Source organism: Esox lucius, chromosome 18 (genome assembly GCF_011004845.1).
Source record: "Esox lucius isolate fEsoLuc1 chromosome 18, fEsoLuc1.pri, whole genome shotgun sequence".
Classification (NCBI taxonomy): domain Eukaryota; kingdom Metazoa; phylum Chordata; class Actinopteri; order Esociformes; family Esocidae; genus Esox; species Esox lucius.
Genome location: NC_047586.1, coordinates 7867759 through 7886433, shown reverse-complemented (window position 1 = coordinate 7886433; position 18675 = coordinate 7867759). Strand labels below are relative to the sequence as shown.

The window sequence follows — 18675 nt, the reverse complement described above, 5'->3', positions numbered from 1 at the left end:
ATGTTTGTTCTTAAAGGGGATGGACTACGTGGTTCAAAGAGCTCAGTGGTGTTAATTGGATAGATGGGATTATGTTTGTTCTCTTACCAACTCTAGGACAACCTTAAGGATCTGGTGCTAGTGGACTCAACCTGTCGCAACCTACGGAGACTAGCCATGGCCGTGGCATCCCAGAAGGCTGTTCTTTTGGAAGGGCCTATTGGATGCGGCAAAACAGCCCTGGTGGAATTCTTGGCCGCTGCGACGGGACATACCAAAACGCCAGAGATTCTCAAAGTCCAACTTGGGGATCAAACGGACAGCAAGGTAAGGGCGGTTACCACGATGTAGACTTAAGAATGGAGTTGGTTGCATATTGTTTTTTTTTAATCTCATGTCTTTACTGGCTTGTTGCAGATGTTACTTGGGATGTATCGCTGTACTGATGTCCCTGGCAAGTTTGTGTGGCAGCCGGGCACTCTGACTCAAGCTGTCTCCAAAGGCCGTTGGATCCTATTGGAGGACATAGACCACGCTCCTCTGGATGTGGTGGGTATTTTGCACATCTGAATCAGCCATGGAATTGCGTGAAGGGACCTTTGCATGTAGCTACATCCTACAAGGTGTGGTCTTCGCAGTATTCCACCATGTGAGTTTTGCCTTGCAGATATCTGTCCTTCTTCCCCTGATGGAGAATAAAAAGCTAATGATCCCAGGACGGGAGGACTGCATTGAAGTTGCCCCTGGCTTTCAATTCTTTGCCACTAGAAGGTGAGTGGGATTAGATTGTGTATATACGTGCCCTTCAAAATGTCCTGCTCTATTTAACACAGAATAATAACTGCTGTTGGCCTATGTCTGTAGGATGTTCCACAGTGCAGGGGGTTGGTATAGACCACAGAACACCCACGCCACTCTACTGGACAAGTACTGGACCAAACTGCAAATGGGTAACATGACACGTGACGAACTGAAGAAGGTGAGCTGACAGAGCATCCATTTCTGTATTTGACCGTTGCGTCCTCCGTTTCAAGTGCCGTTTTGTGGCATGAGCGTCCTACAGTACCCATAATCCTCTGGTGTGTTTCATGGTTCATTGCTTGCACAGGTGCTGGTGAACCGGTACCCTAACCTGGCGGTGGTGGCGGAGCGTCTCCTGGACATCTACTGCCAGCTGACGGGAGAGCGACACGCCGATCCGGTGGCCTCGGGCCACACGGACGCTTCACAAGCCCCAGAGGTGTCCCATCACAGGCCGGAGGACAAGACCTCGTCCCTGGAGGGGAGGGCACTGTCGCTGAGGTAACGGCGTGCTCTTACGTTTGCTGCTGTGAATCTCATCAATCAAAACGAACAACACTAACCCATGAGACCCCCATCGTCGTGGTCTATACACTTTTTTTTTTATTACAAAAAGTTCCCTGAACGATGACACAGCCAGTACGTTCTGTGCTGTCATCTGTCCGTGAGCTCCCAGTTGACGGTCACACCCCAGGTAGAGGCCGAAATGGCCCTATCCATTCCACCAGAGCAGGGTGGTGGGGTTTATGTTGGCATCTGCACTGGTTCACTGGGAGATGAGATGATCAACCAGCCCTCAGGACTGTAATTAGCTTTTCACCGGGCTCTCCATGACCCATTGATTGGACCGGCCTTCTATAGAGGTCAGATGTCACACCAGGACAGCCCTTGTTAGATAAACCTGACCTCCTCATTGGTCGAGACCACTGGTTGTTAACGCATTGTGATGATGGGATACTATATACCCGTTTGTGTGATTGTGAGAGTGAGGTTCCTGGGGTTAAATCTATATTTGACATGTTGGTTTTTACGTGGCCAATGTCGGCCACTTCAATATGGTACAGCTGCTGCATGGATCTAATCAATGGGCAGGGTGACTGTGCATTTAATTTGGGTTGACCGCCTGGCCTGCTGAACTCGCTGAATAGGAGACCTCCCTAGGAAGTGTTCATTGGACCTTATATGAAAGAACAACAACAAAAGCAACCATACAGCCCTATTGCTAATTCAATGAAATTCATATCCAGACATTTGTAAGTGTATTAGAGAAAATGAGTGCGTAAAGACAGTCCACTAACACGGAAGACTTTGTAGTAATGACACCAAACATGTTACTGGGACAAATAGACAAGCTAACGCCTGGATGCTTCTGGTCCACTGAGATACTAGTGAGGCAAACACTGCTATACATAAATCATTTACACATGTAATAAATGACAATCATAATAATGTTATAGCTTCTTCTCTAAATTGGATAGTGTAAATGTAACAATGCTGTCCATAGATTTTTGCCTGTAGCCAAGTCTCGCAATACTGTCTCCATCTAGCCTGATTGTACAAGGTCTGCTTCTAGATCTGTATCTAGCCTGGTACCCAATCTGTACGATATTTACCATATTCATCTGTCCTCTGTTCTTTACAGGGACCTGCTGAAATGGTGCGAGAGGATCAGCAGTAACTTTGACGGGAGCTCGGCTGCCACTGCCCAACGTGTCTTCCTGGAGGTGAGCGGGCGGCCATTTCATTGTCATCACCCTCTGCCATGTACAGGTTACTGATTACATGTTCCAGCTTCAACTGGCAGGAATCAGAAATCCTCACTAATCATTATGAACTCTGAATGGCTACTTAGAACTCGGGAGGTTAGGGATCGCATGAGGTCGTAACCCCTTCTATCTTTGGATGGAAAATCCTGTAGCTGCGGTGGCGCTCGATGTGTAACCCTTTTTTTTTTTTTTTTTTCCTTTCTAGGTAATAGCATTGTAATCCAGAACTGGCCACTGATCAGGACAGTTTCACTGTACCGTTTCTTTTTCTTTCCCCATTTAAGGCCCTAGATTGCTTCACGGCCATGGTGTCCCGACCCGAGAGCAGGCTGCGCATGGCGGAGGTCATCGGGAGCAAACTGAACCTCTCCAAGGAAAAGGTAGGAGCAGTACCACCGGGAAAGACCTCTGCCTGGCATGCTATTGCCTAAACAGTGCCCTTCTTTGAAACTGGGCGGTTCTTGACATGTGGGTGTGCCTTCTTAGGCCGCGCATTTCTGCCAGATGTACCAGCCTGGCATCTCGGTGACGGACCTGGAGGCCTCGGTGGGCAGAGCCACTCTGGAACGAAAGCAGAATGAGGTGGTCCGAATCTGCAAGTAAGTCACTCTTTTTTTTTTTTTGTGCTGGCACCCAGTGTTGAAGTCACTGAGGTAGCTTTCTGGCTGGCAGTTACGGAACGTACCGAATCAGCCCTGCCCGTCCGTGTCTAACCTCTGTTTACACAATATTGATGGCAGTGTGGCTGCCAGACCAAACGCCTCCCCAGCCTGGGGAGGAGACAAAATAGGCACCCTGCTGGTTGATTGAATAAACATTGAATTGATCCCTTACTAAACACTGAAAAAACCTGCAAATATTCCATTTCGCTTAACTAAAATAAAAACAACATATTGATTCTTCCGTTCTGACCTATTATTTGTAATGTCCCTTTTTCCTAAAACCTAACCTGCCGTTGGGGGACTTTCTGAGGGTTTTTGTATTACTACATATTTTTAACTGGATTGAAGCAGTTGCTTATTGCGAGTTGATCGAGTTTCAGCTAAAGTGTTTGTCCTACCCATATGCACAGCGAGAAGCAGACATTCGCTGCCACGCGTCCCTCTGCTGTGCTTCTGGAACAGCTAGCGGTGTGTGTCACCAAGGGGGAGCCCATCCTCCTGGTTGGGGAGACCGGAACGGGCAAGACATCCACTGTACAATACCTGGCAGGACTGACCGGTGAGACAACCGTCTGCTAGAGAGAGCCTCTCACATAACACGGTACAATGGGAGCCCCCAACCCAACCCCTTTGTTCCCCTCTCCTTCCAGGACACCGGTTACGGGTGGTCAACATGAACCAGCAGAGTGATACGGCTGACCTTCTAGGAGGGTGAGTGGTCTTCTCTTGTGTGGCCTTTAGCCTGTTCCAGCGTGTTCACACTGGGAGCAGGGTCCTGGCCTGTATCAGTTCCAGAGCCGGGGTTCCTCTCTAGGTTCCTTCCTAAATTTCGTCCCCTCTAAAGGGGGTTTTCCTAGCAGCTGTGCTTCAATGTTATTGTTGCTAGCTCTTTGGTGTTTCAGGCTGGTTGTTTTGTAAGAGCACTTTGGGACGACTGCCGATGTAAAAAGGGCTTTATAAATGTGATTGATTGACATCGGTCACTGAGGAAAATATTTGCTTCTTGGGTCTTCAGGTATAAACCGGTTGACCACAAGCTGATCCTGCTGCCCCTGCGTGAGGCCTTCGAGGACCTGTTCTCCCAGACGTACTCGCGCAAGCAGAACCTGACCTTCCTGGGTCACGTGCAGACCTGCTTCCGGGGAAAGCGCTGGCAGGACCTGCTCAAGCTCATGGACCATGTGTGCAAGTCAGCACTTGGCAAGTCCGAGCTGCAGGAGAAAAGCAATGGTATGAATAAAAGTGGAAATGGTTCCGTCCCCACTGTATTGTAAATGGTACGGTCCCCACTGTATTGTAAATGGTACGGTCCCCACTGTATTGTAAATGGTACGGTCCCCACTGTATTGTAAATGGTACGGTCCCCACTGTATTGTAAATGGTACGGTCCCCACTGTATTGTAAATGGTACACTCCCCACTGTATTGTTAATGGTACACTCCCCACTGTATTGTTAATGGTACAGTCCCCACTGTATTGTAAAAGGTACTGTCCCCACTGTATTGACGCTGGCTGCTTCCTAAAAAGCCCTGTATCCCCTGAAAATGACACTGCTGTTGACCAGAGGCTCTACCCCTGTGACGTGGATGTGAGTGTTTCTTGCTGGCGGTTCTCAGTGAGGACTTGTGTGTCTTGGTTTCCCCAGCTGCCTTGCTCCAGGACCAGTGGGAGGCACTGGCCGGGAGACTGGCTCAGACCCAGCAGCAAATCAGAGCCTGTGAGACGGCGCTGGTCTTTGCCTTTGTGGAGGTAAGGGCCTCTCTCAAGCATGCAGTGTGCTTTTACACACAGTGTCATACACACACACATAAACGCACACGCGCGCTTTGTGATTGTAAATCGTGTCTCTCCTCACCAGGGGACGCTGGCTCAGGCGGTGAAGAAGGGAGAATGGATACTGCTGGATGAGATGAACCTGGCTGCACCGGAGACGCTGGAGTGCCTGAGTGGCCTCCTGGAGGGCACCGCCGGCTCCCTGGTGCTCCTGGACCGTGGAGACACTGGTGAGGTTCACAGCGCGTGCCGTCACGTGTTTCTCCTCACCATACACCACTCTGATCCTTCGTTGCTTTAGGTGTCATTAATTACCTGGTAATAATAATGTCATGGCTTTGGATGTTAAGTTATGAATTGTTTTTGAATCTTTGTGCACAGAGCCCCTGGTTCGCCATTCCGACTTCCGTCTCTTTGCCTGCATGAACCCAGCGACTGATGTGGGGAAGAGGAATCTGCCGCTGGGCATCAGGAACAGGTGATCAGATAGGCTGCTTGGTGTTTGGCTGAAATGTCTAACTCTTGCGTGCGTTGCTAAACCTACCGGCTGTTACACATCTGGCAACCCGACCGGCTGTTCAGGATCTCATGCTGTCTTCCAGGTTCACAGAGCTGTATGTGGAGGAGCTGGAGAATGAAGGAGACCTGCGCATCCTGGTCTCTGACTACCTGAAAGGCCTGAACCCCAATAAAAATGTGATCAGCGGGATTATAAGGTCAGGGGTCGGAAACACAAAACTCTTTGGTGCCCTTCTTTGCTCAAGCTTCCATAGTGTCCCGCTGAATGTCACACTGATGAAATCGATTTTTCTGGTTATTGTTGCTTCAGCTTCTACCTGGCGGTGCGTAAGGAGGCTACCTCCAAACTGGTGGACGGGACGGGACACCACCCGCACTACAGCCTCCGTACCCTCTGCCGGGCGCTGAAGTACGTGGCTGCCAACCCCTGCTACAGTGTCCAGCGCTCGCTCTATGAGGTAGGCCAGACGCCCACCGCAGAAGCTCCACCCCCCCGGACATACACACCCCCACACTGATGTCCTTGGCGTTTTAATGGATTAGATGGGACCGCAGGTTCGGAGGTGATCGGATTCTGGTGTCTTTCCACAGGGCTTCTGTCTGAGCTTCCTAACCCAGCTGGACCGCAGCTCCCATCCCATGGTCCAGAAACTGGTGTGTCAACACATCCTGGGAGGAAACGCAAAGTGTCTTAAGCAGGTAACACAGCAGACCGTGAACGTGGCCTCACCATTTCCACTTTTCTATTAACGGGGATAGATTAGTGTGGTAGATTAGCCTAATAATTCTCCAGTGATAAATTCCCCGGTAGCTCAAGTCCCTGTTGTCTCCCCACAGCCCATCCCAGAACCCACGGGCCGGACCTGTGTTCAGATGGAAGGTTACTGGGTGTCACAGGGAGAGATGGAGCCCGCTCTGGACCCCAGCTACATCCTCACCAGCTCTGTCAGGCTCAACCTGCGTGACCTCGCCAGGGTGGTGTCCGCTGGGTAGGTCAACCGACCTCGTCCCACCCCACTTCTGCTCTCCCACGTCTCCCGTCAGTCCACCTGATCAGTACCCATGGCGCCCCATCACACACACGGACTAGTTCTTGTAGTCACGGTCGATTCAGTTCTTTTTTTTTTTCTCTCATTGTGGACGGTCACTCTCCTTCGTTATTTTTACTATTCTTCATGCAAGGCAGAAGGACAAGACACAAGTGAAGGATGGTGTTTCCTTAAAGGGAAACATACCACATTGTTTGTTTTGGATAAAATATATAATATTAGTACTGCCATTAACATTGGCTTCACTCGTCCCTGCTACTGTCATCGTGGTGGTGGGGGAGCGCGCCCCTGACCTCTCCACGGGTCACTCGTCCCCAACCCAAGTGCACGATTGTTTTCTCCACCCATCACTGAGGTTAATTCAGTCCAGACTTAACCGAGTCCCTATTGGGACGCGACCTCTACGCTCTGGGACGAGAAAATCGATAGGGTCTTCTTCCGCTTTTCCACGCCCCGAAACGTGTCTAGAAAGGCACGCTAACCCAAATTCTGTTTGCGTATTGGTTCTCCAGGAGCCACCCGGTGCTCATCCAGGGAGAGACGTCCGTGGGGAAGACCAGCCTGATCAGGTGGATGGCGGCTGCCACAGGAAACCAGTGTGTGAGGATCAACAACCACGAGCACACGGACATCCAGGAGTACATCGGCTGCTACTCCTCCGACGGCAGGGGCAAGCTGGCCTTCAAAGAGGGTGTGTTTTAGTTCCATACTGTGGCCGTGCGGTGTCTCGCGCAGACTGTTGATTATGGTCGTCGTAATGGCTTGGTGTTGTTGCTTTGTGTGTGTGTGTGTGTGTGTGTGCACGCCTCCCCTTCAGGTGTCCTGATTGACGCCATGAGGAAAGGCTACTGGATCATTCTAGATGAGTTGAATTTGGCTCCCACTGATGTGTTGGAGGCTCTCAACAGACTGCTGGATGACAACAGGGAGCTGTTTGTGGCAGAGACTCAGGAAGTGGTCAAAGCCCACCCGAGATTCATGTTGTTCGCTACCCAGAATCCCCCTGGTCTCTACGGAGGCAGAAAGGTATGTGCCAATACTGGGATATCGGGATTAACTGGGACAGTGTGGTTTGGTTGTTTCTTAACTATAAATCCTGCAAGAGAACAAACACACGAGTCATTTTGTTATACCCTCCGTTACAATGTGATTCCTTCATTTCCTTCATGGTGTCGCTTGTTGTTTTAATAGATGAGCTCTAACATTGCATTGCCTGGAATGTCAACGTTAATTCCCTCAGGTGCTGTCTAGGGCGTTCAGGAATCGTTTTGTAGAACTTCACTTTGACGAGTTGCCCAGCGACGAACTAGAGACCATCCTCCACCAGCGATGCAGCCTGCCTCCGTCCTACTGCTCCAAGCTGGTCAAAGTCATGCAGGATCTCCAGGTCCGTGGGTCCTAATGAACCTGCTTTCATTTGCCAGGTCTTTGGCAGTCATTTAATGTTTGTGTGTGTGTGTGTGTCTAGTCTCTTCGCAGGGGATCTACAGTGTTTGCTGGAAAACATGGCTTCATCACTCTAAGAGATCTGTTCCGCTGGGCCGACCGGTATCGTCTGGAAGAGCAGACCAATGCCTCCCGTGATTGGCTGCAGCATTTGGCTGATGACGGTGAGATGTTGCTGGATACCGGCAGCCTTCACCACTTTCTTCATATTTGTTTTTGTCTGTTCTTTCACTGTCATTATTATTTTTTATTTTTTTTTGAGGTAGTGTTGATATGTGTCTGCTGTATTTTTAACTTGATTGTCTGCCTGTCTCAGGGTTCATGTTGCTGGCTGGGCGTGTCAGGAAGCCAGAGGAGGTTGCGACCATCCAGTCCATCCTGGAGAAACACTTCAAGAGGGTCGTGAACTCTGACACCCTGTTCTCAGAACAGCAACTCACGACACAGTTTAGTGAGTAGTAGAGCATGACAAGGCACACACATTCACACAAACGTTCCCCCTTGACACAAACCCACAACACGAGCCTGCTTGCTTACAGTCAATTGAAATTGGAGTCAGTGTGTCAAAAACACAAGGCTCTAAACTTCAACTATACATTTTTGAAGTGCGGAAAGTGGTGTTATGGAGAATGGTTAACAGTGTCTCTAATAAATACACAGAAAATGAGTTAACGTGAGATAACCTTTGGCTGCACAAACATAACGGATTTAAAACATTTAGGGTCAGTTGTGGGTGAACATTCATATTGAGTGTGATGAGGATGGATTTTCCTATTCGACTGGAATAACCCCATCTCCATTTGCGTAACCAATCCTATCTGCTGATGGTTTTCATGAAGGCATTTCTATGGGTGGGTGTGTCAGAAGAATTCATCTGGGTTATGATTGTGATTGGCAGGTCCGTTTGTGGACAGCATTGCCGGCGTGCCTGAAGAGTTCCGCCACGTGGTGTGGACGCAGGGAATGAGGAGACTGGCGGTGCTGGTGGGACGGGCCCTGCGTTTCGGGGAGTCGGTTCTGTTGGTTGGAGACACTGGGTAGGAATCATAAAGGTTCTGGATTGTGTAAATCTCCATGCACGCACCCCCCCCCCCCCAACCTGGCATACTTCTCCTGATGCAGCTATGAATGCCGTGTTAGACTAAACCTACAGAAGTCCAGATCATTTAGAACAGGAATCCTCCTCCCCCAGGTGTGGGAAGACCACCATATGCCAGCTGTTTGCTGCACTCGCCGGACAGAAGTTCTTCTCCCTTAACTGTCACCTGCACATGGAGACGTCGGACTTCCTGGGTGGTCTGCGTCCCGTCAGACACACTGGGACACACCAGGTAGACACCACACCTTTAACCGATTATACAATATCAGTCAAAAGGTAGGACATCAAGTGAATGGGTAAATGCGTCCAAACCTTTGACTGGTACCTCTACATACATTAATGAAGCCTTTATAAACCCTTCATGAGCCTGAAAATATTTAAAGTAAAATGCTATAAAGTATAACTACATGCCAACAGTTAATAATGCCTTCAGTGCAGATATTGCATCAGATCTCCAGCCCCACTGACCTCCCTGTGATTGTGTCTCGGTACAGGCAGATGCTGAGGACGGCCGGTTGTTTGAGTGGCATGACGGGCCCCTGGTCCAGGCCATGAAGGAGGGAGGGGTATTCCTTATGGATGAGATCTCCCTGGCTGATGACTCTGTGCTGGAGAGACTCAACAGGTATGTGTACACACAGACTGTCTCTCTCTCTCTCTCTCTCACACTCACACACAGACACACAGACTTTGTTCCAATACCTCCACCAGCAAACCGTTCAGAATTGCTGCACTATACTGCCCAGTGCCAGAGTGGATTTGGGAATAGAACCACTTCCACACATTGTTACAGATAAGCGATTCATTAAATATCCTCGACTGTCTCTGGTTTTTTCAGTGTCCTAGAGACAGAGAAGTCTCTGGTGCTGGCAGAGAAAGGTAGTGGAGATGAAGACGAAGTGGAGCTGATCACAGCAGTGCAAAACTTCCGCTTGGTAGCCACCATGAACCCTGGAGGAGACTTTGGCAAGAAGGAGGTAAATGCCACAATGATGATCTACTGGGGATTCAACCTAGCAGGGGGGGCAGGGTGGCGTAGGAAACATGAACCAAAAGGTTATTTCCTGTTTCTGGAGTTGATCAGTGTGTTCCTGTGTGTCCCCCTAGCTCTCCCCTGCCCTGAGGAACAGGTTCACAGAGATCTGGTGCCCCCAGACCAACAGCCGCAGTGACATGGTGCAGATCATCCAGCACAACCTGAGGGCTGGGCTGTCATTGGACGATAACGACCACCAAGGTACAGCCCTCCTTCACATACCGAGAACAAAATACATCTCCCGGCCGATCATTTGGTCGCTACAATAGTCCGCTTTAATCCTCTTATTTTAGATAAACTGACTGTAAAGTTAGCCGTTTCTTTATGATATTCTTCAGATGTGTTATTTGATACAGGTACTGTGAATATCCGTTTTACTTCAGTGTTTTCTCCATTTCTTATCGTGACGTTTGAACAACCCAACCCAGGGGGAGACATTGCCGAGCTCATGCTAGACTTCATCGACTGGCTGACCAACCAGGACTTTGGGCGGCGCTGTGTCGTCAGCGTCCGGGACATCCTGTCCTGGGTCAACTTCCTCAACCTGGTGTGCGAGCGTGACGCGGACGGCTTCATGACCATGGGGGACGAGGGCGAGGAGGAGGAGGCAGAGTGGGACCTCCGCCTGGACACGGTCACTGCCTTCATTCACGCGGCGTGCCTGGTTTACGTGGACAGCATTGGCTCAGGTCAGACGCCGGGACACGGTTCCAACTCTTACCGTTGTTGATGGTTATGTGGAAAATGCGCCACCGTCACGTGTTCACACGGGTCCCTCCCTCCTGTGGTGTCACAGGGACGACAGTGTCAGCCTCAGAGAACGCCCTGGTGGCACGACGGGCATGTCTGAGCTTCCTTCATACCAAGCTGAGGGAAATCACCAAGCTGGACCAGGAGATGCTGGACGCCCTGCGGGTCTACGACACCAGCCTGCCCAGGGAGCCACAGTGGGGGGGGGACTTCTTTGGCATCGACCCGTTCTACATCGCTTCAGGTGGGGAGGGGGACACTTGTGATCCAAAACGAGGACGCATGCCAAGACTAGAGCACGGTGGATACGTAGTCAGTACTGCCGCTAGGTCCTGTTTGTCATGAGAGCGGATCTTTTAAATGTGTTTGCCGTTTTTTGTAGACCTTTTTCCTGACCGTTTCTTCTGACCAGGCCCAGAGGGTGAGAGCAGGAGCCTGACTGACTATGCTTTAGCGGCGGGCACCACAGCGGTCAATGCCCAGAGGCTCCTGAGGGCCCTGAAGCTGCAGAGACCCATGCTGCTGGAGGGCTCGCCTGGCGTGGGCAAAACAAGCCTGGTGGCAGCCCTGGCTAAGGCCTCCGGGAATCACCTCGTCAGGATCAACCTCTCAGAGCAAACTGTGAGAAATTGTTCCCTAACTTTCACACAGTTTCAGTAATGTAGTATATATTATGTATCCATTTCAAGCACCACCGACTGGTCTAGCACATTCATTCCTATTGTAAAGAAATGTGGTACACGTCAGACACATGGGCATGCTTAGATCTCGTGCTCTGTTGAAATCAGATCGATTCCATTTGGCACACATGCTCATGGATATTAGTCTGGCTAATTAACTAACCGCAATTCCCCCTTTTATAACCATGTGTATAAATATATATTGCATCATTCATTTTATAGCTTTTCATGTGTACAAACCCTAGTCTACACAGCTTTGATTATTTTAACTAATTAAAGATTGGAATAATATCTTAAGATATATTTAGAGGGGAAATGTAGGTTTTTTTATACATGCAACCTGCTCTTATGATAATCACTAGGATGTAGCAATGGCCCATTTGCTAAATATTTTCTTTTTCACAAAAAATATTTAATTAGCTATCATAATACGTGTTATATTGTCCAATTTTGAGAATAAATTCTAAGTACACAATCATGTTTTAGGCAGCACGTTGAGTGATAATATAAAAGATACACAGCTACAGGCAATATTTTAAAGTATGTTTTAATAAAGATCACTACAAGTCTGATTCTGAAATCCCATCAGTCAGATTCCTCCGACTCAAAGTGAAAGAAGCGGAGGAGTTCACTCATTTCAGTTTTTAGGCTACAAATCTGATTCTGAAACCCATCAAAGTCAGATTCCTCTGACTCAAAGTGAAAGAAGCGGAGGAGTTCATCACCCATTTCAGTCATTAGGCTACAAATCTGATTCTGAAAACCCATCAAAGTCAGATTCCTCTGACTCAAAGTGAAATAAGCGGAGGAGTTCACTCATTTCAGTCATTAGGCTACAAATCTGATTCTGAAAACCCATCAAAGTCAGATTCCTCTGACTCAAAGTGAAAGAAGCGGAGGAGTTCACTCATTTCAGTCATTAGGCTACAAATCTGATTCTGAAAACCCATCAAAGTCAGATTCCACCGACTCGGAGTGAAAAAGGCTCATTGCAGGAGCCTCAGGATCACAACCGCTGTCATCAGAATCTACGTCATCTTCAGACTCATTAACTTCAATGTTGGCTGAGAAGACGGTCTTCCTAAAACTGTTAACAATAGTCTCTCTAGTCACTTTTCCCCATGCGGTCAGCACCCACTGGCAAACATCTGCAAAAGTTGCCGTGCACATTTTCCCAGATGTGGTAAATGAGTGGATGCCCTCCTGCATACACTTTTCCCACTCTGTACGAATTTGTGTTCTGAACAGGTGATTTACCCCTCCTTCAAGGGGTTGCAATTTACATGTAAGCCCACTGGGTATTATTACCAAATCAGTCTTCAGGGTCTTTGAAAAATGATCTTTAACACCTGGTGCGGTGTGAGCTGACATGCTGTCCAAGATCAATGCACCACGAGGGGAAAAACATGCGCCAGGGCGTCCACGCCAAACCCTATTAGCCCACTCAAGCATCAGTTCCTCTGTCATCCATCCTTTCTTGTTGCATTGCACAACAATTCCTTTGGGCAGTTTCTCTCTTGGCATTGTGACACGCCGAAATATTACCATTGGTGGAAGCTTTGTACCATCTCCAAGGCATGACAGAACGACTGTGAACCGGTTATTTTCATTGCCGGTGGTTACCGGCACTTTCACAGATGTGTCCCCTGATTCTGTCGTTGCTCGGTAAGACGAGGCATCAAAGGTTAACGGGACTTCATCCATATTCCCAACCTTTGATCTGGAGAGGCTTTTATTATCAACTAGCTTGGCGACGTTCCCTCGGAAGCTTACCATCTTTTCCTCCCAATCTTCGGGCTGCTTCTGTCCCACGGTTGTCATAAGGGGGATGCTCAATTTATGCCGTTGCATGAATCGAAAACACCAGTTTGGCGATGCTAAGAATGAATTTACCTCACGGGACTTTGCTAGATCCAGTGCTTTCATCCGTATTTGCATAGTTGTCACATCGCGTCCGGACACACGGAGGGACCTGATCCACTTAACTAGGTCTTGCTCAATTGCGGGATGTTGACATTTCTTGCCTCGATTCGCTTTTTTATTGCGAGGTAATGCTTGTAGTAGTTCTTCATTAGCTCGCCATCGCCGGATGATACTTTCATCAACTCCAAACTCACGTCCTGCTGCTCTATTACCTTTCGATTTGGCTATTTTTATAACACTGAATTTAAAACCAGCAGTAAAGGGACGGCGAGTTTTTCTTATCTTCTCCTTTTCCATTTTTTGTTTGGAGCTAGCAATGGGACGGGGTCGAAGATGGCGCCGATTCATTTTCAATGTAATGTGCTCACTGTCGCATCCAATAGCATCCGAAGATACATGGGAGCTGCCATATGAAGTAGTTCCTGTCTTACGAGCCCATTTCCGCCGAAATTTACATGTGCACGCATGGGCACTAGCGCTGGAGTCCAGCCGAACGGACCAGAGCCCGGATCAAAGTCTATTTTAATAGCTAAAAAGATTTAACGAGCTACTGTCTGTTACACATTTGTCCAGTTTCTGTGCGTAGGCTTGCCTACGCATTGGTCAAAATATCCGTGCATCATCGCACATTCTCCCGTTAAGTTGGTTTTTATAGATCCCGAAGTTTGCTTAGAACGTGTCTTTTGTGCGTTTAAAATAAAATAAAAACGCGCCCATGTATTAACCGCTGTGGTTGGAAATGTTTTCAAAATGCTTGTATAAACTCCGGTTTATAAACGGGAAATTACGGTAATACCTCAGACCCCGGTATTGGGAAAATGAAGCATCATGCCATATTGATAGTTTTCACGTGTCGTAGGAACGCCAGTTTGGCATGCTGAACAGTCTCCTTCCATTGCCCTCCATCGACAACTTCACAACTTTCACTAGTTATACTTAATAATGCCAGATAGTTGCAGTTCCATTGGATGTGCTAACCGCATATATATTGTATTTGCAATCTTATCTACATGTAATCATTGTAATGAATGACATGGTCTGTTTAAATCTGCACGGATGCAACCATCTCCAATAACCTGGTTAACGTTGGCGAGGCTAGCTAAACCTCTTGTTAAACATAGCGTTAACGAAGTTAATAAAAAAAAGTTAATTCAGGAGAACATTTTACAAATTCAACCTTCTCCACAGCCACCCAGGCTGTTAATGGTGGGTCATTTAAACAGTAGGAATGGTTTACCTTACATTGTATTATTACCGGTGCATTTGTCACGAGATTCTGTGTTATATTGGCTGCTATACGCTACAATGAACAACAATAAACCAACGCCACGGTAATTTCGGTTAATTTGCAATAAACTTTGCTTTGACAAAGAATTTCTTCTCCTTCACCTCCCAAAAAATTGCATTATTTACCCACCCTTCTCGAATGTACATATATCTGTCAGTACTTTTGTCATTTTGGTAGCAGTAAAGGGGATGGATTCTCCACAAGGTATATGTACACACCAAGTTCAGCTCAGGCAGGGATGTCACTGCTTTTAATGATGTAAATAACGCAACAGGTGCTGTATATGGGTCATGAGTGCCCTAAGACTTGCAGTTTGTTTGCATACCTTTTGTTTTTCATGTTTTGGGAGGTGATCTAAACACACATGGGCTGTAAAAGTAGAACATTTGACCAGATTGTGCAGTAGCTCCATAGAATTCCCAGTGTTATCTGCCATGTTTCAACAATGTTTTGCCTGCCAGGCTGTCAGAGCAACCAAACCGTGTGACTGAAAGCTGTGAATAGATGGCATTTGCTAAATTACACTTATTGTCCCACAAGGGCCACAAACGATATCAGCTGGCCAAAGGAGAGCACTGTGTCACTATTGGAGACATGTTTTCTGTTGCCCTGTTGGTATATAGTGTTGTTACTATTGTCAAAGGAAATATGCACCGATGGAGGGACGAAAAAGATGGCGATGGACCAGTGGTGACACTCACCTATGTAACCAACTTATTTTCTGACAGGATGTGACAGATCTGTTTGGGACAGACTTGCCTGTGGAAGGAGGAAAGGGGGGAGAATTTGCATGGCGCGATGGCCCTCTCCTGGCTGGACTGAAGGCTGGACACTGGATTGTCCTGGATGAGGTATGAGTCTAGTTTTGTCAATTTATCAAGATTTATATTATTAACTTGTTTTAAGTTCCATTAATTCTTAAGTTCCTGAATAGAAGAAAACCGCATCAAAATAATACATGTTGCAGGGAGAAGTGTAGGATTTGTATCTTTTGACACAATTTATGGATAATGGCATGTTGTTCTCTACTCCTATTTAGTTGAACCTAGCCTCTCAGTCTGTGCTGGAGGGGTTAAATGCCTGCTTTGACCACCGTGCAGAGATCTATATCCCAGAGCTGGGCCTGAGCTTCCAGGTGCAGCATGAGAAGACCAAGATCTTCGGCTGCCAAAATCCTTTCACTCAAGGAGGTGGGCGCAAGGGCCTGCCCAAGTCCTTCCTCAACAGATTCACTCAGGTAGGGTCAGGGTTAACCCTAATACCTAGCCCAGTATTTTTGATACATTTTGTAATATGTATGCATGTGTGAATATGAATACATGTGAGGAATTTACTGAAATTGTATTTGCCTACTCAGGTGTTTGTGGATCAATTGACCAGTGAGGACATGGAATTTATTGGTGACTCCATCTTCCCCAACATAGACAATCAGATCATCTCCAAAATGGTGCAGTTCAACAACCGGGTTAGTGCAGGGCAGTATTGTGTACGGCGGGGAGCATCAAGCTTTTCCACTTTTATTACCATACTTGGTCATCCCCTGTTCAGATGGACAATGATGTTGTTTTCTACTCCATCAGCTGGTCCACGAGGTGTCACTAGAGAGGAAGTGGGGTCAGAGAGGAGGCCCCTGGGAGTTCAACCTGCGAGACATGTTCCGCTGGTGTCAGCTGATGCAGACCGACCAATCACCTGGGTTCTTCAACCCAGGTCAGCATGTGGGATTGGTGTACGCTGACAGGATGAGGACGGATGCGGACAAGGCACAGGTATACGACAATCTCGTTTACACATGAACTACTATTAGTCAGCAAGTGTTCAAGCTTAAGCCTGTTCAAGCCTGTCTCTCTACATGTTTTGTGCGTAGGTGCTGTCGGTATTCAGGAAGGTGTTTGGAGAGGACTTCGAACCCTACACCGGATCCAGGCAGTTCCACATCACTCCACTCAATCTGCAGGTCAGTCACTCCGCGAACACACAACCAGCAAGTAATGTTTTGAACAAATCTCATATGTAGCTACTGTTTCCTCCGACCATCAACGCAGTGGATTGACCCCCCCCCCCCCCCCCCCCCCCCCCCCCCCCCCCCCCCCCCCCCCCCCCCCCCCCCCCCCCCCCCCCCCCCCCCCCCCCCCCCCCCCCCCGTTATCCAGGTGGGCTTCTCCGTGCTCCAGCGTAGCGGAGGTGCCCCCGTGGCCCTGGACCCCCCTCTGTCTGTACTACACCAGGCATTGAGGCCCCTGGAGTCCCTGATGAAGTGTGTCGAGATGGGCTGGATGGCGGTACTAGTGGGCCCCACGGCCAGCGGGAAGACCAGCCTGGTGCGCCTCTTGGCCCTGCTCACCGGACACCGCCTCCGGGTCATGGCCATGAACAGCGCTATGGACACCACGGAGCTGCTGGGAGGCTTTGAACAGGTAACCCGTCCACTCCGTCCCACAGAGGGGCCGTAATGACCACCGGGTACAGTAATCGGCTACATTGTTTTGGCGGTGGGATCGTTAAAGGTCGGCGCCGCCGCGCTTGGTTTGGCTCTGTCTTCCAGGTGGACATTGTGCGGCCGTGGCAGCAGGTGCTGGAGAACGTGGACTACAACGTTGCCATGGTGACGCGGCGGGGACTGATGTCGCTGGACGGGGCGGGGGTCCAGGACACGGAGTTCCTGCTCAAGACCTGGAGCTTGTTCCGCCGTTGGCTGAAGGAGGAGGGCCTGGAGAGGACTGGCGGGACGGTGTCCTCCGAAGCCCTCAACAAACTGGAGGTCATCATCCTGCTGCTGCAGAAGCTCAACACCAAACTGAAGGTTTTCACAGGTAACGTCAGCAACCGTCAGCCTGTCATCACGGGACGTAGTGGTCCTCAGGAAGCAGACCACTGCGGTCTGCCGTGTGGTGTCCTGAGTAGCGGACTTATGAAACGTTGGAAGTCGTCGACGTCCTTGACCGCCGCTGGTCAGGTGCCGCGAGCAAACTGACCGCAACGTTTAGCCCAAATAGTATCACAATTTCAGCAGCTCTGAATTAGTAGCAAATTCCGTGCCCTCTGTGTTTCCCCCCGGCCCGCGCTGCCTTCCTCCAGACATGTCCAAGCTTCAGGTGGACTTCACCCTGCTGAAAGAGCGTCTAGCCCAGCTGCAGGACGGCTGGAGTAACGGAGGCTTCGAGTGGCTGGACGGCATGCTGGTTCAGGCCCTGCAGGCGGGGGATTGGCTGCTCATGGACAACGTCAACTTCTGCAGGTGAGGACAGCAGCCGCTGGCAGGGCTACACTCCGCGTCTTGAACGTGACATTTCTAATTATGAACCGGGAGTTTCATGCCTTGATTGCTGATTGGCTGAAAGCTGTGGTATATTAGATCTCAGGAGGTAAAGCGTGGGTTTGACTACGCATGTTTCTTACGGTTGTAATTGCTGTATCCAGGCTCTCTGTGTGTATAAGACATGATGACTGTATACGGTTAATGGGTGTTGTGTTTGTGTCCAGCCCCTCTGTGCTGGACCGCCTGAATGCCCTCCTGGAGCCGGGCGGATGTCTGACCATCAACGAGCGCGGCGTCATCGACGGGACCACCCCCTCCATCACCCCACATCCCAACTTCAGGTAGTCTTGGACGCACCCCGACGCCCCCCCCCCCCCCCTCTCCGTTTTGGACCGGCCCCACTCATTGTGTCCCCTGTGTGTGTGTGGGTGTAGGCTGTTCCTGACTATGGACCCAGTGCACGGAGAGATCTCCAGGGCCATGAGGAACCGCGGCGTGGAGATCTACATCCCAGGGGAGAACGAGGGGGTCAGTTGGGACCCTCTGGACCTGAAGACGGTGCTACACACCGCGGGGGTAATCGGAGACTGCGTGTGCGACCTGCTCATCGGAATACACAACGACGTCAAAACGAGCCTCTGGGGT

General features: G+C 49.2%; 1 protein-coding gene across 1 annotated transcript in view; it reads left to right on the top strand.

The window, feature by feature from the left end:
* mdn1 (midasin AAA ATPase 1) overlaps positions 1 to 18675 on the top strand; it is a 42031-nt gene that overhangs the window by 2147 nt on the left and 21209 nt on the right. Inside the window, 41 exon segments of the mRNA XM_034287958.1 lie at positions 97 to 306; positions 397 to 528; positions 647 to 750; positions 844 to 958; positions 1088 to 1281; positions 2423 to 2504; positions 2831 to 2926; positions 3033 to 3145; positions 3619 to 3767; positions 3859 to 3919; positions 4224 to 4438; positions 4854 to 4957; positions 5067 to 5211; positions 5363 to 5459; positions 5584 to 5697; positions 5811 to 5958; positions 6092 to 6199; positions 6338 to 6489; positions 7062 to 7240; positions 7367 to 7575; positions 7790 to 7936; positions 8018 to 8159; positions 8312 to 8446; positions 8894 to 9032; positions 9188 to 9326; positions 9589 to 9719; positions 9933 to 10071; positions 10202 to 10331; positions 10559 to 10819; positions 10927 to 11124; positions 11293 to 11501; positions 15500 to 15622; positions 15811 to 16008; positions 16129 to 16236; positions 16352 to 16540; positions 16639 to 16728; positions 16925 to 17188; positions 17317 to 17584; positions 17850 to 18009; positions 18255 to 18371; positions 18465 to 18673. Coding sequence (XP_034143849.1) covers positions 97 to 306; positions 397 to 528; positions 647 to 750; positions 844 to 958; positions 1088 to 1281; positions 2423 to 2504; positions 2831 to 2926; positions 3033 to 3145; positions 3619 to 3767; positions 3859 to 3919; positions 4224 to 4438; positions 4854 to 4957; positions 5067 to 5211; positions 5363 to 5459; positions 5584 to 5697; positions 5811 to 5958; positions 6092 to 6199; positions 6338 to 6489; positions 7062 to 7240; positions 7367 to 7575; positions 7790 to 7936; positions 8018 to 8159; positions 8312 to 8446; positions 8894 to 9032; positions 9188 to 9326; positions 9589 to 9719; positions 9933 to 10071; positions 10202 to 10331; positions 10559 to 10819; positions 10927 to 11124; positions 11293 to 11501; positions 15500 to 15622; positions 15811 to 16008; positions 16129 to 16236; positions 16352 to 16540; positions 16639 to 16728; positions 16925 to 17188; positions 17317 to 17584; positions 17850 to 18009; positions 18255 to 18371; positions 18465 to 18673 — 6223 coding nt within the window.